The sequence below is a fragment of the Sarcophilus harrisii genome, chromosome 6, assembly GCF_902635505.1.
Source record: "Sarcophilus harrisii chromosome 6, mSarHar1.11, whole genome shotgun sequence".
Lineage (NCBI taxonomy): Eukaryota > Metazoa > Chordata > Mammalia > Dasyuromorphia > Dasyuridae > Sarcophilus > Sarcophilus harrisii.
In genome coordinates, this window is record NC_045431.1 from 89025883 (window position 1) to 89049479 (window position 23597).

Consider the following 23597-nt stretch of genomic DNA (forward strand, 5'->3'; position numbering starts at 1 on the left):
TTCTCTCTGCCCCGCCCCCTCATCAATCCATAGCACTTTCTTGATTCCCCCAGAGAGTAGGTGAGCACTTGCATGTCATATGGTATATATGTACTTGAAATTCCTCTTGAAATAGTTCCTCTTTATTCCATGTCTCAGAAGTAAAATAATTTGTCCATCTTATATAGATGGGGAGCATCTGAAACAGGCTCACTCTTCTAGGCTGAAAATGGCATCCTACAAAAGCTTCCTCTTCCCCAAAGAAATGCCCAGGTTTTAATTCAGGGCATATAAGAAACCACAATATTTGCAAAACAAACATATCTAGATAAAGCCTATTGAGCTTTAACTAGGCTGAGTCTGATCTATTGAGATAACTGAAGCTATAGCAACTACCAAGTTAGTTCTAATGTTAGACTGAAATTCCTGCTTTTAGTAGAGTTCAAAAGACAGGAGGACAAAGGAATTTTTTTTTTTTTTTTTTTTTTTACTATGCTAAAGGCCAGGAGCCTCTCATAAAAGGAGTTTCAAGAGATGCTTTAACCTTGTTGAGATGATGAGTTTTGACATGGAGCTGGCAACAAGAAAAGATGAATTGAAAGTTTTTCAATGCCAAAGCTATAAAAGGGCTGGCCTCAGGCCACAGGGAGCCAAAGGTTTCCATTGACTGATGGTGAAAGCCAAGTTTAAATCAAGCAATTATTAAAAGTCTTACTCTAAAGTCCTGTTTCTGTCTCACAGTGGCAGAGGTGACCCTTGGCTCCCTAACATAAGGTCAATAGAAAACAAGCCCAACAGTACCTTAGACATTTCTCTAGGAGCAATCTAAAAGTTCATAACAAGCTAAAAAGGCTTTGAGTATAGGAATGGTCATAGAGACAATGCCACTTTTGCAAAGAATTTCTCAGCTTTCTGAAACTTGTCACTAAGTAAAATGCAGGATGATTTGTGTTCCAAACAAAGCAATCCCTGAATTTTATTACAATAAAATGCTTTCAATCTGTATCAGTATATGGAGCAATGGCATCCAAGGAATTGCAAAGTATTGCAACATTAAAATATAAAAATTATTCATAGTAAATACTATAACAACATACTTAATATCTTCCAGTATTACATTATATCATATCATAATTAAAATTATTTCTCCCTTATAGTTTATATGTATCTATATATAATATTGATTCTTTTTTTTTCATTAATTTATTAGGAGTTCTGTTGTAAGTTTTATAAGAAGGCATATCTCCAGAGGTTTTGACTTTCTGTGTCTCTGAATTTTTCATATTACTCATACAATTTATTTTGTATTCCACCAAAACAACTTAACATATTCCTCAGATCGGATATTCCACCACCTGCCTTTAGATTTTTGCACAGGCTGTTTACCCAGTTTGGCAATGTAGTCTCCTATTATCTCTGCTCCTTAGAATTTCTAGCTGACTTCAAAGTTATTTCAAAAGTTATTTCAAGTGCAGCCCCCTACAAGAACTCCCTTACCCCACTGTATATGTCCCCTACTACCCATATGCACTTTGTGTTTATTTTGTAAGCATTTTGTATTTACCTATAAATATACCAAGGGCTGCTAGGTGGGATGGAGAATATATATAGCGCTGGGACTAAAGTCATTCAAATCTGAGGTTAGGTACTTATTAGCTGTGTTATTCTGGGCAAGTCACTTAACCCTTTTTGCTTCAGTTTCTTCATGTATAAAGTGATTTGAATCAGGAAAAGACAAAGCTCTCCAGTATTCTTGCCAAGAAAACTCTAAATGGTTTCATGGAGAATTGAATATGACTGAAAACAATTGAACAAGAACATCATATGCATACCATATATCCCTGCTCTCCAACAATTTAAACTCTTTGAAGGTAATGACACTTCAGTTTTGTTTCCTCAGAGCCCATTAGAGCATCTTACACAAATAGCTGCTTAATAAATGCTCTTAGAAGTAAACTGAATTTAAAACATACTTCTCATATATCAAAAAAAGAATAGTGCTATCTATCTAAAGTGGACAGGTCCTCTGATCACTAAGAGGTTTTGAGGAACTTGCACATATAATTCATTCCAATTAAGTTTCTGCAAATGATCACAAGATTCATATATTTCAATGTATTCTGTCTTTCCATTCAATTAGACTTCAAACAACTATTGTTACTCAACTTGGAACTTTTCTAACTCCAATGGTCATATGTAGCCTAGAATCATAGGAGCAGACAATTAAGAGCTGAGAAAGACCCTAGAATCAATCTAGTTCAATCCTTTCATTCTATAGAAAAGAACTATGAGGTCCATGGATATTAAATGACTTTGCTCAAGATTACAAATATTTTAAAGAGTAGGCTCAGGATTCAAATCTAGCTTCTAAAGTATCTAGTAATTTCCTCTCATTGTAGCAGTAACATTAAAATTCCTGGAAATATTCCTGGAAAAGGATTTTGAAGTGCATATACCAGAGGACAAACAAGTGACCATGTGTGCTTAGTTGAATCAATAAAATGTTTTGGACTGATGAAGAGTGGAAGAAGTGACTATTTATCTAGAAATTCACCATTCTCTCAAGAATATTTGCTTCTTCTCCAAAAGAGCAGAAAAAAATCTATTGTCATCATTGTCTTCCCAGTCATACAAAAATAAAACCTCAAAGTTCCCTTTGAATTTTCCTTCTTCATTCTCTAAATATCCATCTGGCTGTCAAATCCCATAAATACCATTTCTGTTATATTTCTCAAATTCATTCCTCCTCTCATTGTATATCTTTATCATATTCATTAGCTGCCTATTATTTGTAGGATAAAATACAAACACCCTAGTCTGGCATTTAAATTCCTTGAAAATCTGATTGCAACTTATCTTTCTAGGGTTATTCCACAACACTGTCCTTCTTGCCTCAAATTAATTTGTCACTTTGAATTCGTGGAGGTCACCCTTCCCTTCTAACATCTCTGGAATATATTCTTTGCACATTCCTGCTTGATGAAATCATCTAAGAGTTACTTTTTCAAGAAGCTTTCCTTGATACCAGGAAATAAAAAATAGACTGAAAAGGTAGTAAGCATGACAAAGAGTAATGTCCATGTCGGAAATTATGACCCTGAGAAAATCACTTAAGGAATATACATTTCAGTTTCCTCATCTATAAAAATGGGGATGAAAATGATGGCATATCCCATAAAGGTTTGCTGTAAAAAACAAATAACATAATGTATGAAAATGTTTTGCAAACATTCAAGATCTATGTAAATGTCAGCTATTATTATTCCCTCCCCTTCCTTTAATTTTCCCTAGAGGACTTAGTCTTCATCTCTCCTCTGGCCTCATCATTCTACATTTGTCATATATTTTTGTATGCATGTTCTCCCTCTCCTATTAGATGAGGAGTTAACTTCTTTTTGATGACATGGATCTTTTGATTCACATATATAAATAAATAAGAGATAACAATGTAATAGGAAAAGTGATTTTGGAGCCAGATTTATGGAACTTTACATAATGCAAATAACCTTTCCACTTGACCTATACAATTCTTTAAGATTATAGATTGAGAAGATGTGATCATCTTCATTGATAATGGGTACTTCCTCATCTAGGAGTTTCTTATTCAACTAAAATCAGAAGTCTAAATAATTTGCATGTAAAATCATCTGCATAATTATTTCTGCTATAATAAATAGTCCAAGAATATCACCTGAAAAAGTAATTTTGTAGAAAACCTTCCTTGACATGCATGTAGGTGTTTTGAGTATTATAAAATTAATCAACCAGACGGTAATATTTCCACTGTAAATTAGTTTCACAGTAGCAAAATTAGAATCAACAAAATACTCATGCATTTTAATAAATTGTTTTATAGTTCCTTTCCCCCTGATCTTTGATGAGAGAAAAAAAAATCTTGTTTTGAAAAGTGAACAAAAACACAGTCATTTCTGATACCACCTATTTTTGCATAAGTTTGTCCAAATTATATCACCATTAGATGCTAGGTTATTAGCAGTATGCAAAAGACAAAGAAAAAGAAACTATGATATGAGAACTACAAAGAAAATGTTTAATATTTATTTTGTAATATTTCATATAAAATGAATAAACACATTATTTAAATATGTTCTTTCTTAGGATGGAACTGTAACAATCTTTCTAAATACTAATTCTTTCAATGTTATTCCGTTGAAATTTACATTTTGAATAATATGATCTTCCATATAATGCTTTAATGACTTCATGTTCCCTTCAGCATTAGTACTTCTTTCAGGATTGGAGATTGCAACTAATTGTCCTTTTTCTTTAAAAATCTTGCTCATGTCCTCCTATAAACCTACAAGATTTTCATCCCTGCAATTCAATATAAACACAGATACATATATATACATTTGTGTGTGTGTGTGTGTGTGTGTGTGTGTGTGAGACACAAGGGGGGGAGGAAGGAGAGAGGAAAAGAGAGAAAGAGAGAGAGAGAGAGAGAAAGAGGAAGAGAGAGAAAGAGGAGAGAGAATCTGTGTGTATATATACATATATGCATATACACATAGAAGATATGCACATGTGTATACATTGAATATGTTTGAATGCATATTCTTCCTATTCTTACTATAATTGCTTTTATGGTGAAGGGAAAGTAGAATATTGTATAATCTCAAAAATATTATATACACTATATTACTTAACTTGGATTTTCACAATACAAAGAGAAAATGAGGTGTTCTCATTCATTCTCACAGTGAATAGTTATGAATAAGCTTTAATCTGTATATTGGAGAGAATATCCATATTATTAAGATCATAGATGCAGTACATTGTGTTGCACTAACTCAGTTATAAAACAAATGTACATTTTGTAGTTGTTTTAAAAAGGAAAGTTATTTCCAATCTTTCTCCCCACCCCCATTGCTTTTCTCTCTTCATTTTTCTAGTATTTATAAGTTGTCTGACAAAAAATGGTTGCCTCAAATCTATCAGCTATTTAGTATCCATATCAAAAAATTTTGGATTTAGTCAGAAAACCTGAGGAGACTTGACAGTATATAATGTGTGTACTTACTGGATGGTGAGGGAAAAGATCAGACAAATGTAGCCTATCATTTGCCTGGGGAAAGTACTGAGCTCAAGCCTTGCTAAATTAGGAATAACATAAAAGATATCCCCTGCATTTAAAGAGTGTGCATTATGTACTGAGTAATATTATTTGAGATGCAGGGTGGCTAGCAAATTCAAACTCTCAGAATTGACAGAGCAAGATCAAAATGAGGGAGCCAAAGATAGTCTAGTTATGACTATCTGTTTCTTATTAGAAGATAATTTTTTGTGCCTTTCCCTTTGTTTTTGACAAATTAATCTCTGAAAATGAAATTTAAGCCAACTTTTTTGAGGTAAGAATGAGTACAGGAAAGAAATTGACTAAATCATCTTTTTCTACCTTGACCCAAGCAATAGTAAATCAAATTGTTATGCCACAGTTCTCTTTTATTGTCCTGACTCAGTTTCCCTAATTATCCTGACACAGTTTTCCTAATTATTCTGCTTCAGTTTATAATTGTCTGCTCAGTCCTGCAAAACCACCCCTCCCTCTTAATCAGAATATTTAATAAAGATAAAAGATCTTATGTTTTAGAATATCAGAATGCCTCTCCCCATCCCAAGTTATAGAAATGTCAGATACCATCTTATCAAGATGCCTCTCCCCATCTCCGGGATGCCCCCCCAATTATGTCATTCCCCTCTCTGGTGGCTCACCCCACTCTGTCAGAGTCCCGTTCCTGTTCTTAGAACCCTGACTCTGCCCCTGTCTCCATCTACCCCCTGAGTCTGAGCCATGTATATATAGGTTATTGAGAACTCATATTGTTTGCTGGATTCTTGGAGACAATAGTCTCATTCAGCCCTTGGACCAAACTATTGACCCATTTGGTCCCAGTAAATCTCTCCCTTTAAATAAATTATTAAATACTCCCTAATCTCTATGTTGTGTCAGTTTCTCCGGCATTATAAAATGATTTTGTTCACTGTGAGTCTGTGAAAGAAAACAGTCTATCAAAGGAAAAGGAAAAAAAAAAAGTTAATTATTATATAATTATTTATGTTATGGAAATGCACAGTCAGACCACAACATTTGAAAGACAAAATGACACTCAGATTCATGTTGATTTAAGGTACAACTCTGCCTTATCTTGGCAATTACTACACCCTACTAACTTGTGAAACTACTCTTAAAGTGAAGATCTGAACTAACATGGAAAGGAAAAGATATAGATTCAGGTATAGATTTCATTTCAGGTATAGATTCCAAATGTTAAAACTACTCTGAAAAATAATACAACCATTTTCAATTCAGGTTATGATGTCTTTCAAGCATCATCCTTTACTATTTCTAAAATCTGAATCTTTTGGAGCAAGATGATTAGTTAGTTGTAGAGTGTGTTGATCTGGAAAGTATGTTGAACTTATATTGTTAGATAATAACTGAGTAGGAATTATGCCCCTCACACTCACTGCAGTCAACTCACTTAATTACTTGTTTGCCTTTCTTTATATCATGGAAAAGACTAAATTCATCTAGAAAAAAAGGAATTCATATTTTGAGAAAAGATGCTTCTATGTAGTACTCAAAATATCTAAAAGAAAAGTAACATTAAATGTAATAGATCAATGAGTCATGTGTTGGCAAAGGGGACATAAGGTATAGGGAAGATCATGAAAAACTATCAAAAAACTGGGACATATCATTATTATTGGCAAGAATTAAGATATCAGTAGCCTAGGAATCCCAATTCTATTACTTTCTGCATGGTATTAGCCAAGATAATAAATCTTCATTGACTCAGTTTTCTCATCCCTGAAATGTGGACTATTGTTCCACTTAGTTCTGAGAGTATCTGCAAGAATTTAATAATGTTGGTTTCCTCATCTATAAAATAAGAGAACTGGGGTTAGTTATTTTAAGATTCTAATCTAGATCTAAAATGTAAATGGTATTTTGCATGTGAAATTGTTTTGAGAAATTTTACATAGAAAGATGTCTAATTCTTGAAAATAATCATTAGTATGAAAATTTCAGGGATATTGATTGTGAAAATAAGGTGAAAAAATTAATTAATATTAAAGTTTGTTAGCTATATGAAATAGATAGGGAAGAAGAAAAATGACAAAGTGTTGTTTTTTTTTTTTGAGAGGTAAATGGAATAATTAACTTTTAATTTGCTTTTCTCTAGCAAGGACAATAACCTTTAGGGTATAATATTCAGCATAAAAAATAACTGAGTCTTTAAATACCCAAAGCAAGTGACAGATAGCTGTACTCAAAATATACAAAGTACCAAGCCAAGATGCAGTGTATAACTGAACAATAAAGAACTTGCTTAGTCTTGCTCTTCAAACTGAAAAACTAAGGAGACGGAGAAAGATTGGAAATATATAAATCATGTGCCCATTTAAAATGGGGAAGTGAGGAAGTAACATAATTGATCTAAATGCATCCTCTCTTTGGAATTCTTTTAAGAAATAGATTATGAAAAATTAGAATATCAGCAAAAATTCAAGATCAAGTCATGTTAAACAAAATTTTAATGTCACTTCCTCTAGAGAACCTTACCTAAACATTTCAGATTTTAAGATTTTTTTTTCTCACAGATGGCATATAATTATGTTAGTAATTTCCTAATGCAATTATCATTGAAAACTATAATACCATTAGTTATTAGTTCCATGTCATCTACTAGATTTAAGCTTCTTGAGGGTAAGGAAAATCTAAATTTTGCCTTTAAAGCTGATATCTTCCTATACTTGTAGCAGTGTCCCAAACAAAATAGGTGCTTAATAAATGTTTTCTGCTGTTTGATTAGTTTCTACCAGTAAAACAGGTAAAATAAGGTAGAATAGTAGAACAGGAATGGACTTATTACTAGAATAAGATATAACTTAATGGTTGTTATCCTTTATATTTTAATATTATACACACAAAGTCAATAAATCAAAAAGATGGCCTACTATGATGGCTGGAAAACTTATGGAGATTACATAGGAAAATAGACACACACACACACACACACACACACACACACACACACCCTTCTATCCCCCTCACACATACAGATGAAGAGTTACTGCAGAGGATGAGTGAGTCCCATATTGCACTACTGGAAAGGTTCACACATATCTGCAAAAATTGTAGTATCCTTGAGTGAATTCTTATAAAAATAAAGATTTAATTGATTTCATGTGATTTCAAAAAAATAAAGCTTCTAAAAGTCAGGATCCAAATAGATATTGTCTTCATGCTTTAAGTTGGTGAATAAAGCCATGAGTAATGACCTTAGTCTGCATTTGTTGGAAGTACTATTTTCCAGAATTGTAACTCCTATGATTTTTCTGCATGTCCAACAATGGTAGCTACAATTGGATCTGATACAGACAAAAGATGTTTTTCAATCCCAAATAGCATATTGGAAGGAAATGAGTGAACTCTTTTTTTCTCTGATTTTTGAAAATATTGCTTAGCTATAAACAAGCATCAACCAGAATCACTCTCAAAATAAACTTCATTTTTTAGTATTCATTGATTGACATTTATCAAGATGTTAAAACTATTAGCAAGGGTCTCAACCCAAGTTTTGAAATTGATTTTAGGAATTTTAGCCAAATGAACTTTAAATAAGTAAGCACGTTATTAGGCTCTATGCAATATATGAAACTTTCCTATACTGAACAGAGAAGATGACAATTTAGGAACAGGCCTTCTTCAGATCACATATGCATTGCTTTAACAATCATATTTCCCAAGTTGTTATTGTTTGTGATGTGCGTTTAAACATACAGAACATTTGCTTTTATGAGAATTTTATTCTCTACTCAGTAAATGGCAAGAGGGTTTTCATTCAATTGACTTTCTCATAAAAGGTTTAATTCTCTATTCATTTTAGCAGCATTTATATGTTTAACTCCAGCTTATATTTTAACTCTGAGTAAGTAAATTATGTTATGTATAAAAGACTGACCCTGTGTTAGGAGGAGAAGAAATTGTACTCATTAGAACTGAGGACATGGCTGGCAGCAGTTTAGACAGTCCATAAGAGAAAATGACTCTAAGAGAAGATCTGTCTTATTGAAAAAAAAAAAAAAAAACGAATGGCTAAGCATTATATAGAAATTGGATGCTTTATATTATGCTAAGCACCATCTCTGAGTATATGGTGCCAACAAACACAGATGTTACCATATTCTGTCCTCTGTCTTATTCTGTTATTTCCTAATAAAAGAAGTATGAATAGTGGCATATTAGAAACTTTTTATGATGATGTGCTTTTTGTGTCTTCCAGATACAGTTCCAAAATCATTAATCCTTGAAGAAAATCCACATTAAACTCATTTCCCTGTATTTATGATTCATCTAATATAATAATGTGTTGGAATCATTAATAGGGTGATAGGGATAGATGAGTCTATGTGGCCAAAAACTTCTTGGCATGATAATATGAATCCTGCATAAATGAGAACTCAACTTATTAAAAGATATTTCTGGGAGAATAATTTTAAAAGTTTGCACAAACAAAATTGCAATATGTATTACTAAATTTCATTACAGTTCCACTTTTTAAAAAAATTATACTTGACATGTAAATAGTGCTTACTATATGCCAGGCACTGTGCCAAGTATTTTACAAACATTATCTCATTTGATCCTTAAAATAATCCTAAGAGATAGGTGCTATTATTGTATCTATTTTACACTTGAGGCAATTGAGGCAAACAAAAGTTAAGTGAGTTATTCAGGGTCACACAGTTATTGCCTGAGGCTGTATTTGAATTGAGGTGTTCCTGACTCCAGGTCCAAATACTGTGTTCTTTTCACTGTTCCATCTAGTTAAGCATCTTTACTCAGGAACTGATATAATTGGATTAAATAATGAATAAACAGGATTTAGTCCCTGATTCCAAAGGGGCTTTTGTATGTATTTTCATCTGACTCATGCCTTGAATAGTTGAAGATGGAGGGACTTGGATTACCCCAGATTGGATCATGCAACTACCTTTGCCTACCTGTATATTAAGTATCAAATCTCCTTAATATCTGCAAAATGCCCAGACTTGGTTGTCAGAACTATGTCTATGTCAACTACACGTATAGAGGGATTTTATTTTTCTGAAATTGATCAGAATGAATACCCAAGATTTCAGTAAATTTGGGGAGTATATGTTTTATTCTCTTAAAGTTTGAGTATCTGTAAATTGTGTATATGATACTATAGTCCGTGAGGTAAATCAGATTAATATGAGGATTTTTTTTCCCATGTTCCTTATAATCATGAACCAAATAGTTTATCAACTTACAGAACATCTTGATTTTCATGTTTATGTATGTGTATATATTGTTGTTCAATTGTTTCAATCATGTTTGACTTCATGATACCTTTTGAGTTTTTCTTGGCACAGATACATCAGTGATTTTCTCATTTTCTTCTCTAGATTATTTTACAAATGAAGAAACTAATGCAAAAAAGGGATAAGTGATTTGCCCAGAGTCACACAGCTAGTAAGTGTCTAGGACCAAATTTGAACTCAAGTCTTCTTGGTTTCAGGTTGGGCACTCTATCCACTGCACTACTTAGCAGTCCCACATAGGGTAATAACCTACAAAATTCTTATATACACTAAGGAGGTTTTATAGCATAATAACTATTCTCTTTATAGCATAATCACTATTCTCATTTTTCCCTCACTATATATTTGATAAAATTCAAATAAAGATGGTGCCATTCTACAATTCTTTTCTTTTGTTGTTTTGCAGACTATTGAATAGTTAGATAAAATAATTACTTTATGATGAAATAAAAGTAGCACATAATGGTTAAATGAATACAATACAAATTTAAGACTTTGAGATTTGCTAATCTCTGAAAAGTCATCCAGTGGTGAGAAGTCAACATTTTATAGTTTATATAAAAACAAAGAATTTCAAAGGCTTCTACTACCAATGAGTATACTAACTCAAAATGGGAAATTTTCAATTCTGAAACTTAGCAACAAACATTCTCAATCATTTTTCAAAAGGAAATTAAGGGGAAAAAAACACTCTGATGAGTATACTTCTTAACCATTAGAAGTCTTGTAGCACTTCATAGAGGATGTCTAAATTATATAAAAGCATTTCACTGAAAAGTAGAACATTATGTCATTCCAATGTTTTGTCTACATGACACTCAACATCTGTAGGATTACAGATACATTTGTTTATTACCATACAAATCTTCAGTATAAATAGAGGATCCATAGTGAATAGAACAGAAGATGGAAATAAATTGCATAGTTTTCATTATATTTAAATATCAAGATAATGATTGAATTTGCACACATTAAAAGGCAAAAAAAAAAAATAAGAAAGTAAAATTCTAACTAGTTTCCTAGAAAGAAGTTGTGACCACAGTATTTTATAAAATTGTAAAACATTTGTAACAAAAGGGAGGAATAATTTGAACTGGAATCTACCAGTGCTCTCTTCTAATCACCAAATTAGGTATGATCTTTAAAATAAAAATAGCTTCTGCTCTGTGTATAACCAAGTATTTCCATGAACAACTTGGAAATTAAGCTTCATCTTAATTCACTAAAGATCAACTCCCTTTGGGTAAATTGATTTTTCATGCATCAGCTAATTATGTAGCTTTATTTCTTAAATAAATCAGAAATTTCAGTTATGGAAAAAACATTTATTCAAATCTACCTATGTTGAAAATATACGTTTACACATATGAAATACTTAAGTGTATTGTCTTTGTTCCAAAGTTACATTTCCATAGAAATCTTTTGATTAAAATAGCAATCCATTTCTAAAAGCCCACGTTTCAATCATGTAATGCCCATAGACACTACAGACAGACTCAAATGCTGATTTTCATGTTAAATTAAGTTAAATTATTCACTGATCAATCTAATTACTAAAAAAAAAGTCTTTGGGATTGATTATTTCAATTTTAATGATAACCACACTTATGATTCAGTTTTACAGATAAGCATTTAGTGTTCCTTGAGACTTGTGACGTCATCAGTTTAGGGAGCTTCCAGTTCCCTTTCTTACATAAATAAAGATTGCCTATATTCATGTAGCTTTTATTCTCAGAGAGAGTTAAATAACTTTGAAGTCACAGTATGTACAAGAAGAAGGACCTAAATCTAGGCCCCCATTTCAAAGTTTAGCTCCCTAGCTACTATTTCATGATGCTTTTCAAGAAAACCTTATATTTACCCTATAATAACTACTGCTTTGAAAATTGAATTGAACTGGGAAATAAATGTAAACTGCATTTTTTTTTCTCCCCGCGTTATTTTTACTTTCTGAATCCAATTCTTCCTGTACAACAAGAGAACTGTTCGGTTCTGCACACATATATTGTATCTAGGAAATACTGTGATATTTAACATGTATAGGACTGCTTGCCATCTCAGGGAGGGAAGGAGGGAGGGAGGAAAGGAGGGAGGGAGGGAGGGAGGGGAAAAAGTCGGAACAGAAGTGAGTGCAAGGGATAATGTTGTAAAAAATTACCCAGGCATGGGTTCTGTCAATAAAAAGTTATAATTATTTAAAAAATGAAAAAAAAAAAAAAAAGAAAATTGAGTTGAAAACACTGGATCCAGTAATGTATTGACAATCTCTGAAACAATATCTACCTATCAAATTCCTGTCACTGATTTCTGTTAGTGAAAAAAAAAGCAAAAGAAAAGAAAATCACTACCAAATATATAGGGCTTCATAAAAATTTAAATCATTTTATATTTAAGAATGAATGTATTAAAATTTTATCACCTTGCTGCTTGCTTTGAAATATATTTTAGTAGATAATAGAGGTTATATTAGGACCTATTCTCAAGTCAGGTAAATAGGTTATGGTCCATCTCACTGATGCAAGATAAGCCAAGGTACAATGTTTTGGGGAAAAACAATAGAAACAATAACAACAAACAACTCTGAGGAGACACAAACTAGCTCAATGTACTTACATCATGATTTAGAAGTAGGAGATGGAATTAGAAAAGTTAAGTATTAATCATAAATTCAATTCACAAGCTTTGCCATATTTGTTCTTTCTATGAGCTCATGACCATCAGTGCAAAAGAATTTTCTCAAATGACATATAAGGCCATAATATTGCTCAAGTAATTTAAAGATAGGCTTTTGTAAGATTTATATACACAGATTAAGCAGTTGTTACATTATGTAATATTCATATTATATCATAGTTTAATGAAGAGAGCTGGCCTTTGCAGCTAAGAACACCTTGGTCACGTCTCTAATAAATACGAGGAGTATAACCCTAGCCAGTCACTTGCTTTCTCATTATTCTGGTCTCTACAAGGTTATAAATTGCAAGGAAGTTCTGATAGAGAACTTCATAGATAGAGAAGTTTCCTTATCAGAAACCTCCCTATTACATGCACTGAAATGGAATCCTATTAATAAAACCACAAGTACATTCTTATCCCTCTTCTATTCCTAGATTTAATTTCTTTTAGCTTCCTTATGCTTTTACCCCCTGAAACTGTCCCAAAAGATATGCTCTTGTCACAATTTATAATGCAGATTTCTTAATAGAATGGAATGGCGGTTTAATCTAGTTGAAGTGACTTTCTATGGGTGGCATTGTTCTGTTGTTACACATTAACCATGGGTAGTGAAACCTTCTTCTGATTAGTCCATGGGATATAATGTTACAGGATAAATCAAACACTTCAAGCAAACATTGACTGCCTGTTTCTCATGCAATAAGATTTTACTCAAATAAAATTATAGGCTTATAAATAGCAAGTTGGAAGGAATGGATCCTAAATGCCATCTAACTTCACCATTTCACAAATAAAGAAATTAAGGACAATAGAGGTTAAATTTCCCAAGATCAGAGATGAGATTTTCACCTTTGCACTCTGCATGAAAGAATCAAGGCCTTCATCAGCAAGCTATGTTGTCTCCAATTAAATGTACAGTATTCTACTCACAGACACAAATCTTTTACATTTCCATCATTTTGACCATCCAAGAGACAAGGGGAGTAATGCAAAAGACATGAAATTGTTCTACTTGGACTTACCTTTGAAGAAGCAATCTTCATTGTGAACTATGGTCACCTTCTGCTTTTTCAGGCAAGCAGCTCTATGTACTTCACAGTGGTTTTCATAAAATTCTCCATCTGACCCACACACAGGCTTGTAGTGAGGTTTGCAGTGGTCCATGCATGCACATTCAGCTTGCTCAGTCTCTTTGTTAATAACACAGTGTCTTCCCAAGCCACAGTATTTATTTTCACAGGATACAAGTGGACCATCCTGATTCAGATATCCTGGGGAAGAAACAAAAAAAGAATATATTTTATATTTGCACAGATAAGTTTCAGGTGATTTTTGTTCTTAAAATATATTCTATAATTTCTGAAAAGCATCATAGATCATAAATCAAACAACATGCTTATAATAGGGAATTCTAGGAGTAAATAATCATTTAATCCAATGACACTTATTTTCATGTGGGATAGCATTTGTTGTTTATTCAACCAGATCAGTCTATCCCCACCACCAGGCCATAAGAGATAGATCTAGTCAGCTTCAAGGACTGAAACATTCATTACTATATGGACAATTATTTGAGGAAGGAAAGAAAAAACATATTTCTTGCAGGGTTACATTTTAATAAAACACAAAATAGAAAATAGGACTTAAAAAACAAAGCTGGGGAATTGCTTAAATATGGATAAACAATTGAAAAAAAATTTAAAAGCTTCAATAAATTTTGCATAAATTAGAGTTATACTGGATTTTTATTAAATATGGTGAAAGTATAGAATTAAATAATACTTAACTGTTGGAGTTTGTTTAAAGGTTGCATATTTGTCCTCCCCTTATGAGAATGATGAAATTAGTTGGAATTTGACTTCAACTGGACTTTTATATGTTTAAACCAAAATCCAAAGTCTTAAAGCTAGCAATTCAGTTAAAATGGTTGTATTAGGAAATTGGCCATTTTCTGGAAATTAATGACCTGTTTTATACAAGCCAGAAGCTGCATGTTGCATGTAGCTGTGCTACAATTTAAGAAAATTTAATTAATTCATATGCAATCCAAAAAGGGACTCATATTATGTAAATGGATGGCAAGAACATGTCCTTTTTGACAGTAATTGCCCATGACTAATGATAAATCCTACTTAAACCAATTTAATCTGATTACTACATACAGGTATACTTTCAACTATATTCAGTCCTATCACATGCCAAATGAATTGCAATCATCACTAAACATTCCTGTATAATTTAACTTGCATAAAATTATTGATTTTTTACTAGAAATTGTGTCACCAAAATTCCATATTATTTGTAGTTGCAATTCCGTACTTTTAAGATCATTAAAGTAATTTCTTTAAGAAATATAGAAAACTAAGAAACTTTTCTCCAATTTTTAATTGAAAAATATAATTTTATTTAGAGATGAGTAATTGAATTATGAACATCTTTTAACTATGATTCTTTAGTCCCATTGTGATTTTTTTGGACTTTGGTATCATTTTGATCTTTATTACAATAATTCCCTCCTTGCTTTATGGTTTTGGGGTATGTACAGACATAATGCAGCAGTTTATAACTTCTTTGTATCAAATCTCATTAGTTTCGAGTTGTTTAAAAAAGGAGGCAAAATATTAAAAATGTAAAGGCTATTGTTTCATCACATTCTATTCTTTGAATTCATGATTCTTGTATATTTCATGTCCTTTAAGATCACTTCTGTTAATGGTTTTTGGTTTTTCATATTAAAAAAAAATAAAATACACACACACAAAAGAAATATAGAAAAATGAAGCATGAAAACAAAAACAAAATAGTGTACTAAATCAAGAAATAAAATATGCATGCTTTAATTCTACTTGGCTTTATCATAATGACAATACTTTATTTCAAGTAGCATAACAAATTCATACTAGCAGACAGCTATGTAGTACATCTGAACTGACATCTGTCCAACGAGTTCTCACTTCAAGCTCCACATATCCAAAACATTGTCTTCAACCTTCTCTCCCAAACTCATTCCACTTCTGAACTTCTTTATTTCTGTTCAAATTACCATTTTTTCAAACATTCATATTCCCAATCTTTCATTCTCCATTTCACATATGCTATATGCAATCAATTACCAAACCTAGACACCTCAATCTTCACAAGACTTCTGACTTCTATTCCTTTCTCTCCATTCACATGGCCCCTATCTTAATTTGGCTTGCATCATTTCTTAAGGGCACAATTTCTTTAGTTCTTTTGGCTTGCTTTCTCAAATCTCTCCTCTATTCAATCCATTTGCTATAGACATCAAAGTGATATTCCCAAAGTTGAGAACTGACTTTCTCTACTTAACAATCATCCCTCACTTATTGTTTTCTCCAGGAGCTCTTCATAACCTGCCTCCAACCTGCCTTACTAAGTTCCTTATAAATGACTGTTCTCATACTTTATAAAGTCTAGAAGGCACTAGTATTAACAGATATCGGAAAAAATTTCTTGCAGAACATAGCATTTTAGCTACAGGATGAAGGAAGCCTGGAAAGATAGAAGGTAGAAATGAGGAATAAGAGATTTCTATACATTGAAGACAATAAATGAAAAATGCCTAGAATCAGGAGATGGACTGTAGCTGGGAACTCTGAACTGCAATGTAGGTCACTGGATTACAGAATAGTTGGAGAGGAGTAAGGAATAGGAAGGTAGGAATGGTCAGGTCATGGAAGACTTTTAAACCTAGAAGATTTTCATATTTGATTCTGTCTTGGAGGGGAAGAAAGGTTTGGGTGAATTGGGGAAAGTCTGAAATGATCAAATCTGCATTTGGTGCCTAATTACAGCTTTCTCACTTAGTCCATACTTAATTTTTTAATTGTAAGACAGATACTAGATCTAAAATCAAAGTCTTTCTAATTTAGTGGGATCTACCAACATTTGACTTTATGCTTTCCTCTTGCCTTTGAAGTCCCAGATGTAGTACTTAAATGATGGTTTGCAATGTTAGTAGACACAAATCAAAAGTGATTTGTTAGGCACTTTGTGTAAAGAATCTTTCTAAACATTAGGGGAAATATTACAGCAATAGCTATATGAGGCACTCTTAAGTAACTTGTAGTCTAATAGAAGAGTTAGATACACAAACTATAAAACAGACTAGAACCTCATAATTGTTTCTGAGGTACAAACAAAATAATATTCAACGTTTGAGGAAACGAGGGTTGAGATGAAATTTCATAAAAGTACACTTAAGTATAAATGTGTGTATATCTAAAGATAGATATGAGTACATGTACACACACACCACTCACATATATACACACATATGCCCCTCAGGAAGGGTGGGAATTCAGAGAGGTAAAGCTGTAATAATAGGTAGGATGTGATAAGGGAATGAAATGCCATTTTAAAGTTTCCTGAAGTAATATATATGCGTGTGTTTGTGTGTGTGTGTGTGTGTGTGTGTAAAATGGTTAGTGTAAATTAGGATTTAATGGTAATTCACTTCAAAAATTCCTTTCTCACTTAACCCCAATTACCTCAGCAAAATAAATAAATAAATTCCTTTCAATGATACGCACTGTAATTCTCTTAAGTTTGGTAATAAATAGTCTTCAAGAGTAATTGTGCCTGATCTTCTTGGAAGCCAGATATCCTGGAAGACCAAAAGGATATACCTGCTACTTTTCTATGTGTATCTGGTCTAGAAGGTCAAGTGAAGTGCCTAATCCATTACTGAACCTAGAACAAGAACTGGGTGACAGGTTCCCCTAGAAGTTCGTCCAATACCACTAGGAAGTCAACCTAAGAAGGCAGCATGAGTATTAGAAGGCTAACCAGGAGCAGCAAATGGAAGGGAAACATCAGGAGAGTACTCATCCCAAATACATTATTACACCCTTCCCTGACTCCTCATTTACTTTCACCTGCAATGACAGAATACCCAACCTGGAGGATCAGGAAACAAACCAGAGTTAGTAAATCAAAAGGCAACATGGAAACAAAGAGAAGATGGCTGCAAAGACTTCAGCCCTAGCACGCCCAGAGAGCACCTCAACCCCACTGCCCAGTCTTTTCTCTGGTGGCCTCACTGTTTAAAAATGAAGGAGCATCTATGACCAGAGCTTGATATCAGGAATACTGATGAGTTGTTTGAAGAATGAACTTGGTCATCAAACAGAATTAGCTGTCCTCTCTCCTTGTCAAGAATGTAGGTGCGACTGTAAAAAGCCTAAGTGTATGGAAAAGAAAATAATATGAATATGCTACTGAGGAAAGTGTGACTAGGACCAAAATGTACTTCAATGTACTTTGGGTCCCTGGGCTCATCTACAAATTTGCAGGACTATAACATGCCAAAATCATAGAAGTTTGCCTTGATGATTCTTTGTCTCACATATGCTGGAAATGGAGCAAAGTTGGTCCATACATTATTGGTTAGAAAAATTTGGCTTTGTTGGTCAAATATCTATCTATGATTTCTTAAAATATTTGCCAAAAACTTTTTCTGCTGTCTTTTATGGCAGCAACTGACTACAAGGATGGCCATCCTGAGTATAAACACAAAGGTGCTTGGTACTAAAACCTATGTGTCATAGTCAGGTCTGTTTTGTTTGTTTCCAAAATTGTTTTTTTGGATCTCATGTCTGATATTTGTTTTGAAAAGTATTCTGTCCGAAACAAAATGAGAAGTTTCACCTTCCTCTCCAATAAACTCCAGTAGCTTCCTAAAACCTCTGAGATAAAACAAAAATCCTCTGACTGGAATTCAAAGTCCTCCATAACATGTCCACTCATCTTTCCAATTTTCTTACACTCCTCATTCCCACCATTTATTTTTGATCCAGCAAATTGGCTTCTATGTTGCTTTTCAAACAAGACACTCCATTTTTCTAACTCTCATTTTCACTATCTATCACTACATCTGAAATGCTTTCTTCTCATCTCAGCTACCTGGTTTCCTTCAAATCCCAGACAAAATTCAACCTTCTATAGGAAGCCTGACCTTATCCTCCTTCTCTCTGTTAAATATCTTTAATTTATGATGTATATATATACTTATATATGTGTGTATATATATATATATATATGAGAGAGAGAGAGAGAGAGCTTGTTTATACATAATTATTTTTATGCTGAATTTTCTTTTGTATGCTAAGCTCCTGGATGGAAGAACTATTAGTTTTTTGTTTGTTTGTTTGTTTTTGTGTCTCCAGTGCTTAACACAAGCGTTAACACTTAAAAATGTTCATTGACTGAATGAATTTAGATTAAAGATGATCTTCCCTATGGTCATGGTGTCTGACCTTTCAGATATGTAGTTTGTCATTTAAAACTTCAAATGTTCTCCTGAGATATAAACATTTGAAATAATTTTATTTTAATGAATATGTTTTTGCAAAAGGCTCTGTTTTTCTTCCATAGTTTAACATAATCTCTAGGTCCACATAATAATTAACCCAGAACTTATTTTAAATAGTATTGAATTTAGAAAACCTGGGTTCAAATGATGCCTTTGTCACTACCTTGGACAAATTACGAAACTGCTCTGGGTTTAAATTTCTTCATCCGTAAAATGAAAGGATTGGCTTTTAAGGACTCTTTTATCTTTAAATGTTGTATTTTTAATATTTGACTTATGATTTATTTCTTTGCTTTTTACATGTGTAAGAGATTTATAATTGTAAGAAAGATACTGATGATTACTCTCTGGAATGGGGGAAAAACTACTACTTTGGCGCAGTCATTTTTGTCCATTTTTCCTTTTTTTTTTCAAAAGCAACAAAAATGTTCCTTAACCTCCTTGGAGAAAAAGGATATTTAACTTTTTGTCTTAATAGTCCCAATAAAATATAAACAAATGGTAGGGTTTCATAAATGTTGATGGTGGTATGATGGCTTTAGGAAGATCTTGATTCAAACAATGCTTTGGACATGTATTTGCTGTGCTACTGTGGAAACTTAGTAAACATCTCAGGGTCCAAGCAAGTTGTAAAATAATTACTAAACTGTAAAATGAAGGCACTTTCTACATGAAATAATGTTTTTATACTGATGGATAATAGCTATGGATAACCCAAAATAAAATTAACTCAGTACCCTCTCCCCACATGTGACAATTCTCAATAGTTTTGTCTCAAAATACAAATAACTTTTATTTGAAAATGAAAAGATGACATTTCATGATAATAGTTTCTTTCTATTGAAGTGCCCCCCTACACACACACACACACACACACACACACACACACACACACACAAATTTAACCCTTGCCTAACCCTGGAAACGTAGATAATTTAAAGTATAGAGAAATCCCTTGGGCCCAAAAGGTAAACTGCTATTCCACCATAGCCCACATTACTTAACTCATCTGTCCTCAAGGACAACATGAGACATCCTCTTGGTCCCATGCAAAAACCCCTGATAGGTCTCTACCACATCATGCAACCCTCATGCACAATGAATAAGCACAAACTTAGCATCTAATGCCCATTACCCCTGCAAGTACACCCTGTTGGTCCTATTGCTGCAAGCCCTCTCCCCCTTCTCTTAGACCTCTAGGGGTTGTTTTTCAATCAATCCCCTCCTTTATTAACTCCCTAGAACATCTTGAGCAGCATGAGGCCTAAGGACATACTGGTAATCCCCCTGATAAGGAGCTAACAGCTGGCTTTTTGCTTCTGTATAACTATTGCTTATGGTGAAAAGGACTCTCCTCATAAGTATCATTTACCTGCTTGATCTGGAACTTATTCCCTTGCAGCAGGTTTCAATAAATCTCCACCTCAAATTCCTGTCTTATCTTGCATCAGTTTTGGCATAACACTATGAATTATAATTAACTTTATTTGTTATATTTTCTAATAAAGTAGACTAAAATGTCATTACTGCTGAAAGTTGCTAGGGGAAAAATATTCTAAATCACTATTGACTAGAGAAATAAAAATTAAAACAACTCTGATATACCACCTTAACAATTCTCAGATTGGCTAAGATGACAGGAAAAGGTAATGAGAAATGTTGGAGGGAATATGGGAAAAGTGGGACCCTAATGCACTTTTGGTGAAGTTGTGAAATGATCCAACCATTCTGGAGAGCAATTTGGAATTAAGTCCAAAAGGCTATAAAACTCCTTTGAGCCAATTGGGTCTGTATCCCAAGGAAATCACAAAGGAGCGAAAAGAACTCATGTGCAAAAATGTTTGTAGCAGCTCTTTTTGCGGTAGCAAAGAACTGGAAAATGACTAGATGATGATCAATTGAGAAATGGCTAAATAAGTAGTAGTACAAAGGTAATGGAATATTTTTCTATAAGCTGATTTTAGAAAGGCCTGGAAAGATTTACATGTCCTGATGATAAGCGAAACAAGCCGAACCAGGAATACATTGTACATAGTAATAGCAAGTTTGTGTGATGATCAACTATGAAATAATTGGTTCTTCTTAATGCTTCAGTGATCCAAAGCAATCCCAGTAAACTTTGGATAGAAAATGCATTTGCATCCAGAAAAAAAAAAAAATGATGCTAATTGATGTAAATGTTGATGTAAATCAACAAATACTATGTTCACATCTTTTTTCTGTTTTCATTTTTTCTCTTGGTTTTTCCATTTTGTTAAGTTTTCTCTCCCAGTGTAATTTATAAAGAAATGTGCATTTTAAAAGTTAATATGCGTGTATAAATAGAAAAAAAATAATTTAAAAAAGAAAGATGCTTGGAAGGAAAAATATTCTAATAATAGCAGTTGACCATCAGAGCTCCCAGCTAGGACTTCGGAGGGAGAAGAACTGGGAAAGGAGGAAAGAAAGAGGCATTGAAGAAGAAAATCCAAGTCTGGTGTGGAGTCTTTGTGATAAAGGTCACATATTAAGATCAATAGCAGATCTGTGTTTAATTTTTTTTTTCACTTCACTGATTTTATGCCCTTCTGTTTTAATTAGTAACATACCATTTCAATGCTTTCTGATATCGCATTGACTGTGAATGCCAGACCACCTAACTTCTTGAAATGATTAATGTAATATAGTATAAAGCTTTATGTAGCTTATTCACCTGAGCTATGATGAAGTTACAAGTTGGATTGATGTCATTTAATGGAAATTCTTTGTTATTAACTGGAATTGTTTTTGCTTTTTTCTTAAAAAAAAAAAAATCCATTTCTGCTGCTTTAATTTCAATGTGAAAGGCAATGGATTATCTAAGAGATTTTGAAAAAAAAAAAAAAAGGCATTTTGTTTATTAAGTCATTGATAGGTAGCCCAGTTTTCCAGTTAATTATATTTCAATAGACACATTCTGGGCAAACTCTAAATGTGGCAGTCCATCACAGCCCAATCTTGACCAATAACAGCAAGGACATACATTAGCACATTGTTTTTAAGTATTTTAGATAATCATACTACATGAATCTTGTGCAGATGTTGTAATATTAATTCAATTTGCCATTTACCTTCATGTCTACAAGACATGATGAGTCTTCTTAATCTTAATAATAAGTAGAGTAAAACAGAACAGACCTAACGTAAGACTGAGTGAAATTTTTCATCAGATTTCCAGATGCAGGTAGCAAAATTTCACCTTCAAAATATATTGGAGTCATTGATAACCCCAAATGGGTAATTAATATAAAAGTGGAAGATAAATTATACAATTAATCTGAGGTTTTATTTGATACATTCCAAAACCAAGTCATTTACTTGTATGCTGGGTACACTTGAAAATTTTACAAATGACATTTGGGTACCCACACATTAAATAGAATGTGCCCTTTAGTTTCTTTCCCATAGCACTCACAAGCAAGCATTATATAAAATTATGTGAGGAACAAAGCTCTTTGTTTATTCCAAACCATTTATATAATAATGAGTAAATGAGATGTATGAAGGTCTTACATAAATAACTCACCATAAAACTGGGGAGAAAGAGGTGGTAATTTGGAATATTTGAAGCCACAGGAATTTTTAAATTCTATATCACTCAAAAGAAATTTGAAAGTCTAATTATCCGAAAGATAATGCTTACCTATGGAAACAATTCAGAATCCTATTCCTTTGTATACATTTCTTAGTATATCTGAAGATATGTATTAAATTGTCCAAGCTACTAGAAGGTCAGGGTGACATAATTGATAAAATTCTTGGAGTCAGAAAGACCTGGGTGAAAACTTGCTTCTGTTATATATTAAACATATGATCCTAAGTCATTGTACCTGCTCACTCCTCAGTTTCCTCATCTGTGAAAATGGTTTAATGTGCATTATTTATAAAATTACTGTGAGAAAATACATTTGTAAAGTGCTATAGAAAGGCTGCTAATTAACAGATAGGCTGTGCAATGTGGTGGGTAAATAACTAGCCTTAAGAGTCTGGGAGATCTGGATTCAAATACTGCCTCTGACTCATACCAGCTGGGGGATCATTGGTAATTCTTTTAACTTTTCTGTATGTTAAGACAGGTCCCTAGTATTATAACTGACCAAGGAATTGCTGATTTGAATCGGAGAATTAAGATCCCTACATCTAGAACAACTGCCACTCTCTTCTATTTATTCTTCAATCTCAAAGGCAAATACATATAGTAATAATACTTACTTCA

The 23597-nt window shown here is 33.0% G+C and overlaps 1 protein-coding gene across 2 annotated transcripts in view; it reads right to left on the reverse strand.

Annotated features, from left to right (window-relative positions):
• The window catches only part of FSTL5 (follistatin like 5), a 933164-nt gene that overhangs the window by 636720 nt on the left and 272847 nt on the right, over nucleotides 1–23597 (reverse strand). For both annotated transcript variants that reach the window (XM_031942878.1, XM_031942877.1), the window contains exon 4: nucleotides 14052–14300. In XM_031942878.1, the coding sequence (XP_031798738.1) occupies nucleotides 14052–14300 (249 nt within the window). The remainder of the gene's footprint in view (nucleotides 1–14051; nucleotides 14301–23597) is intronic.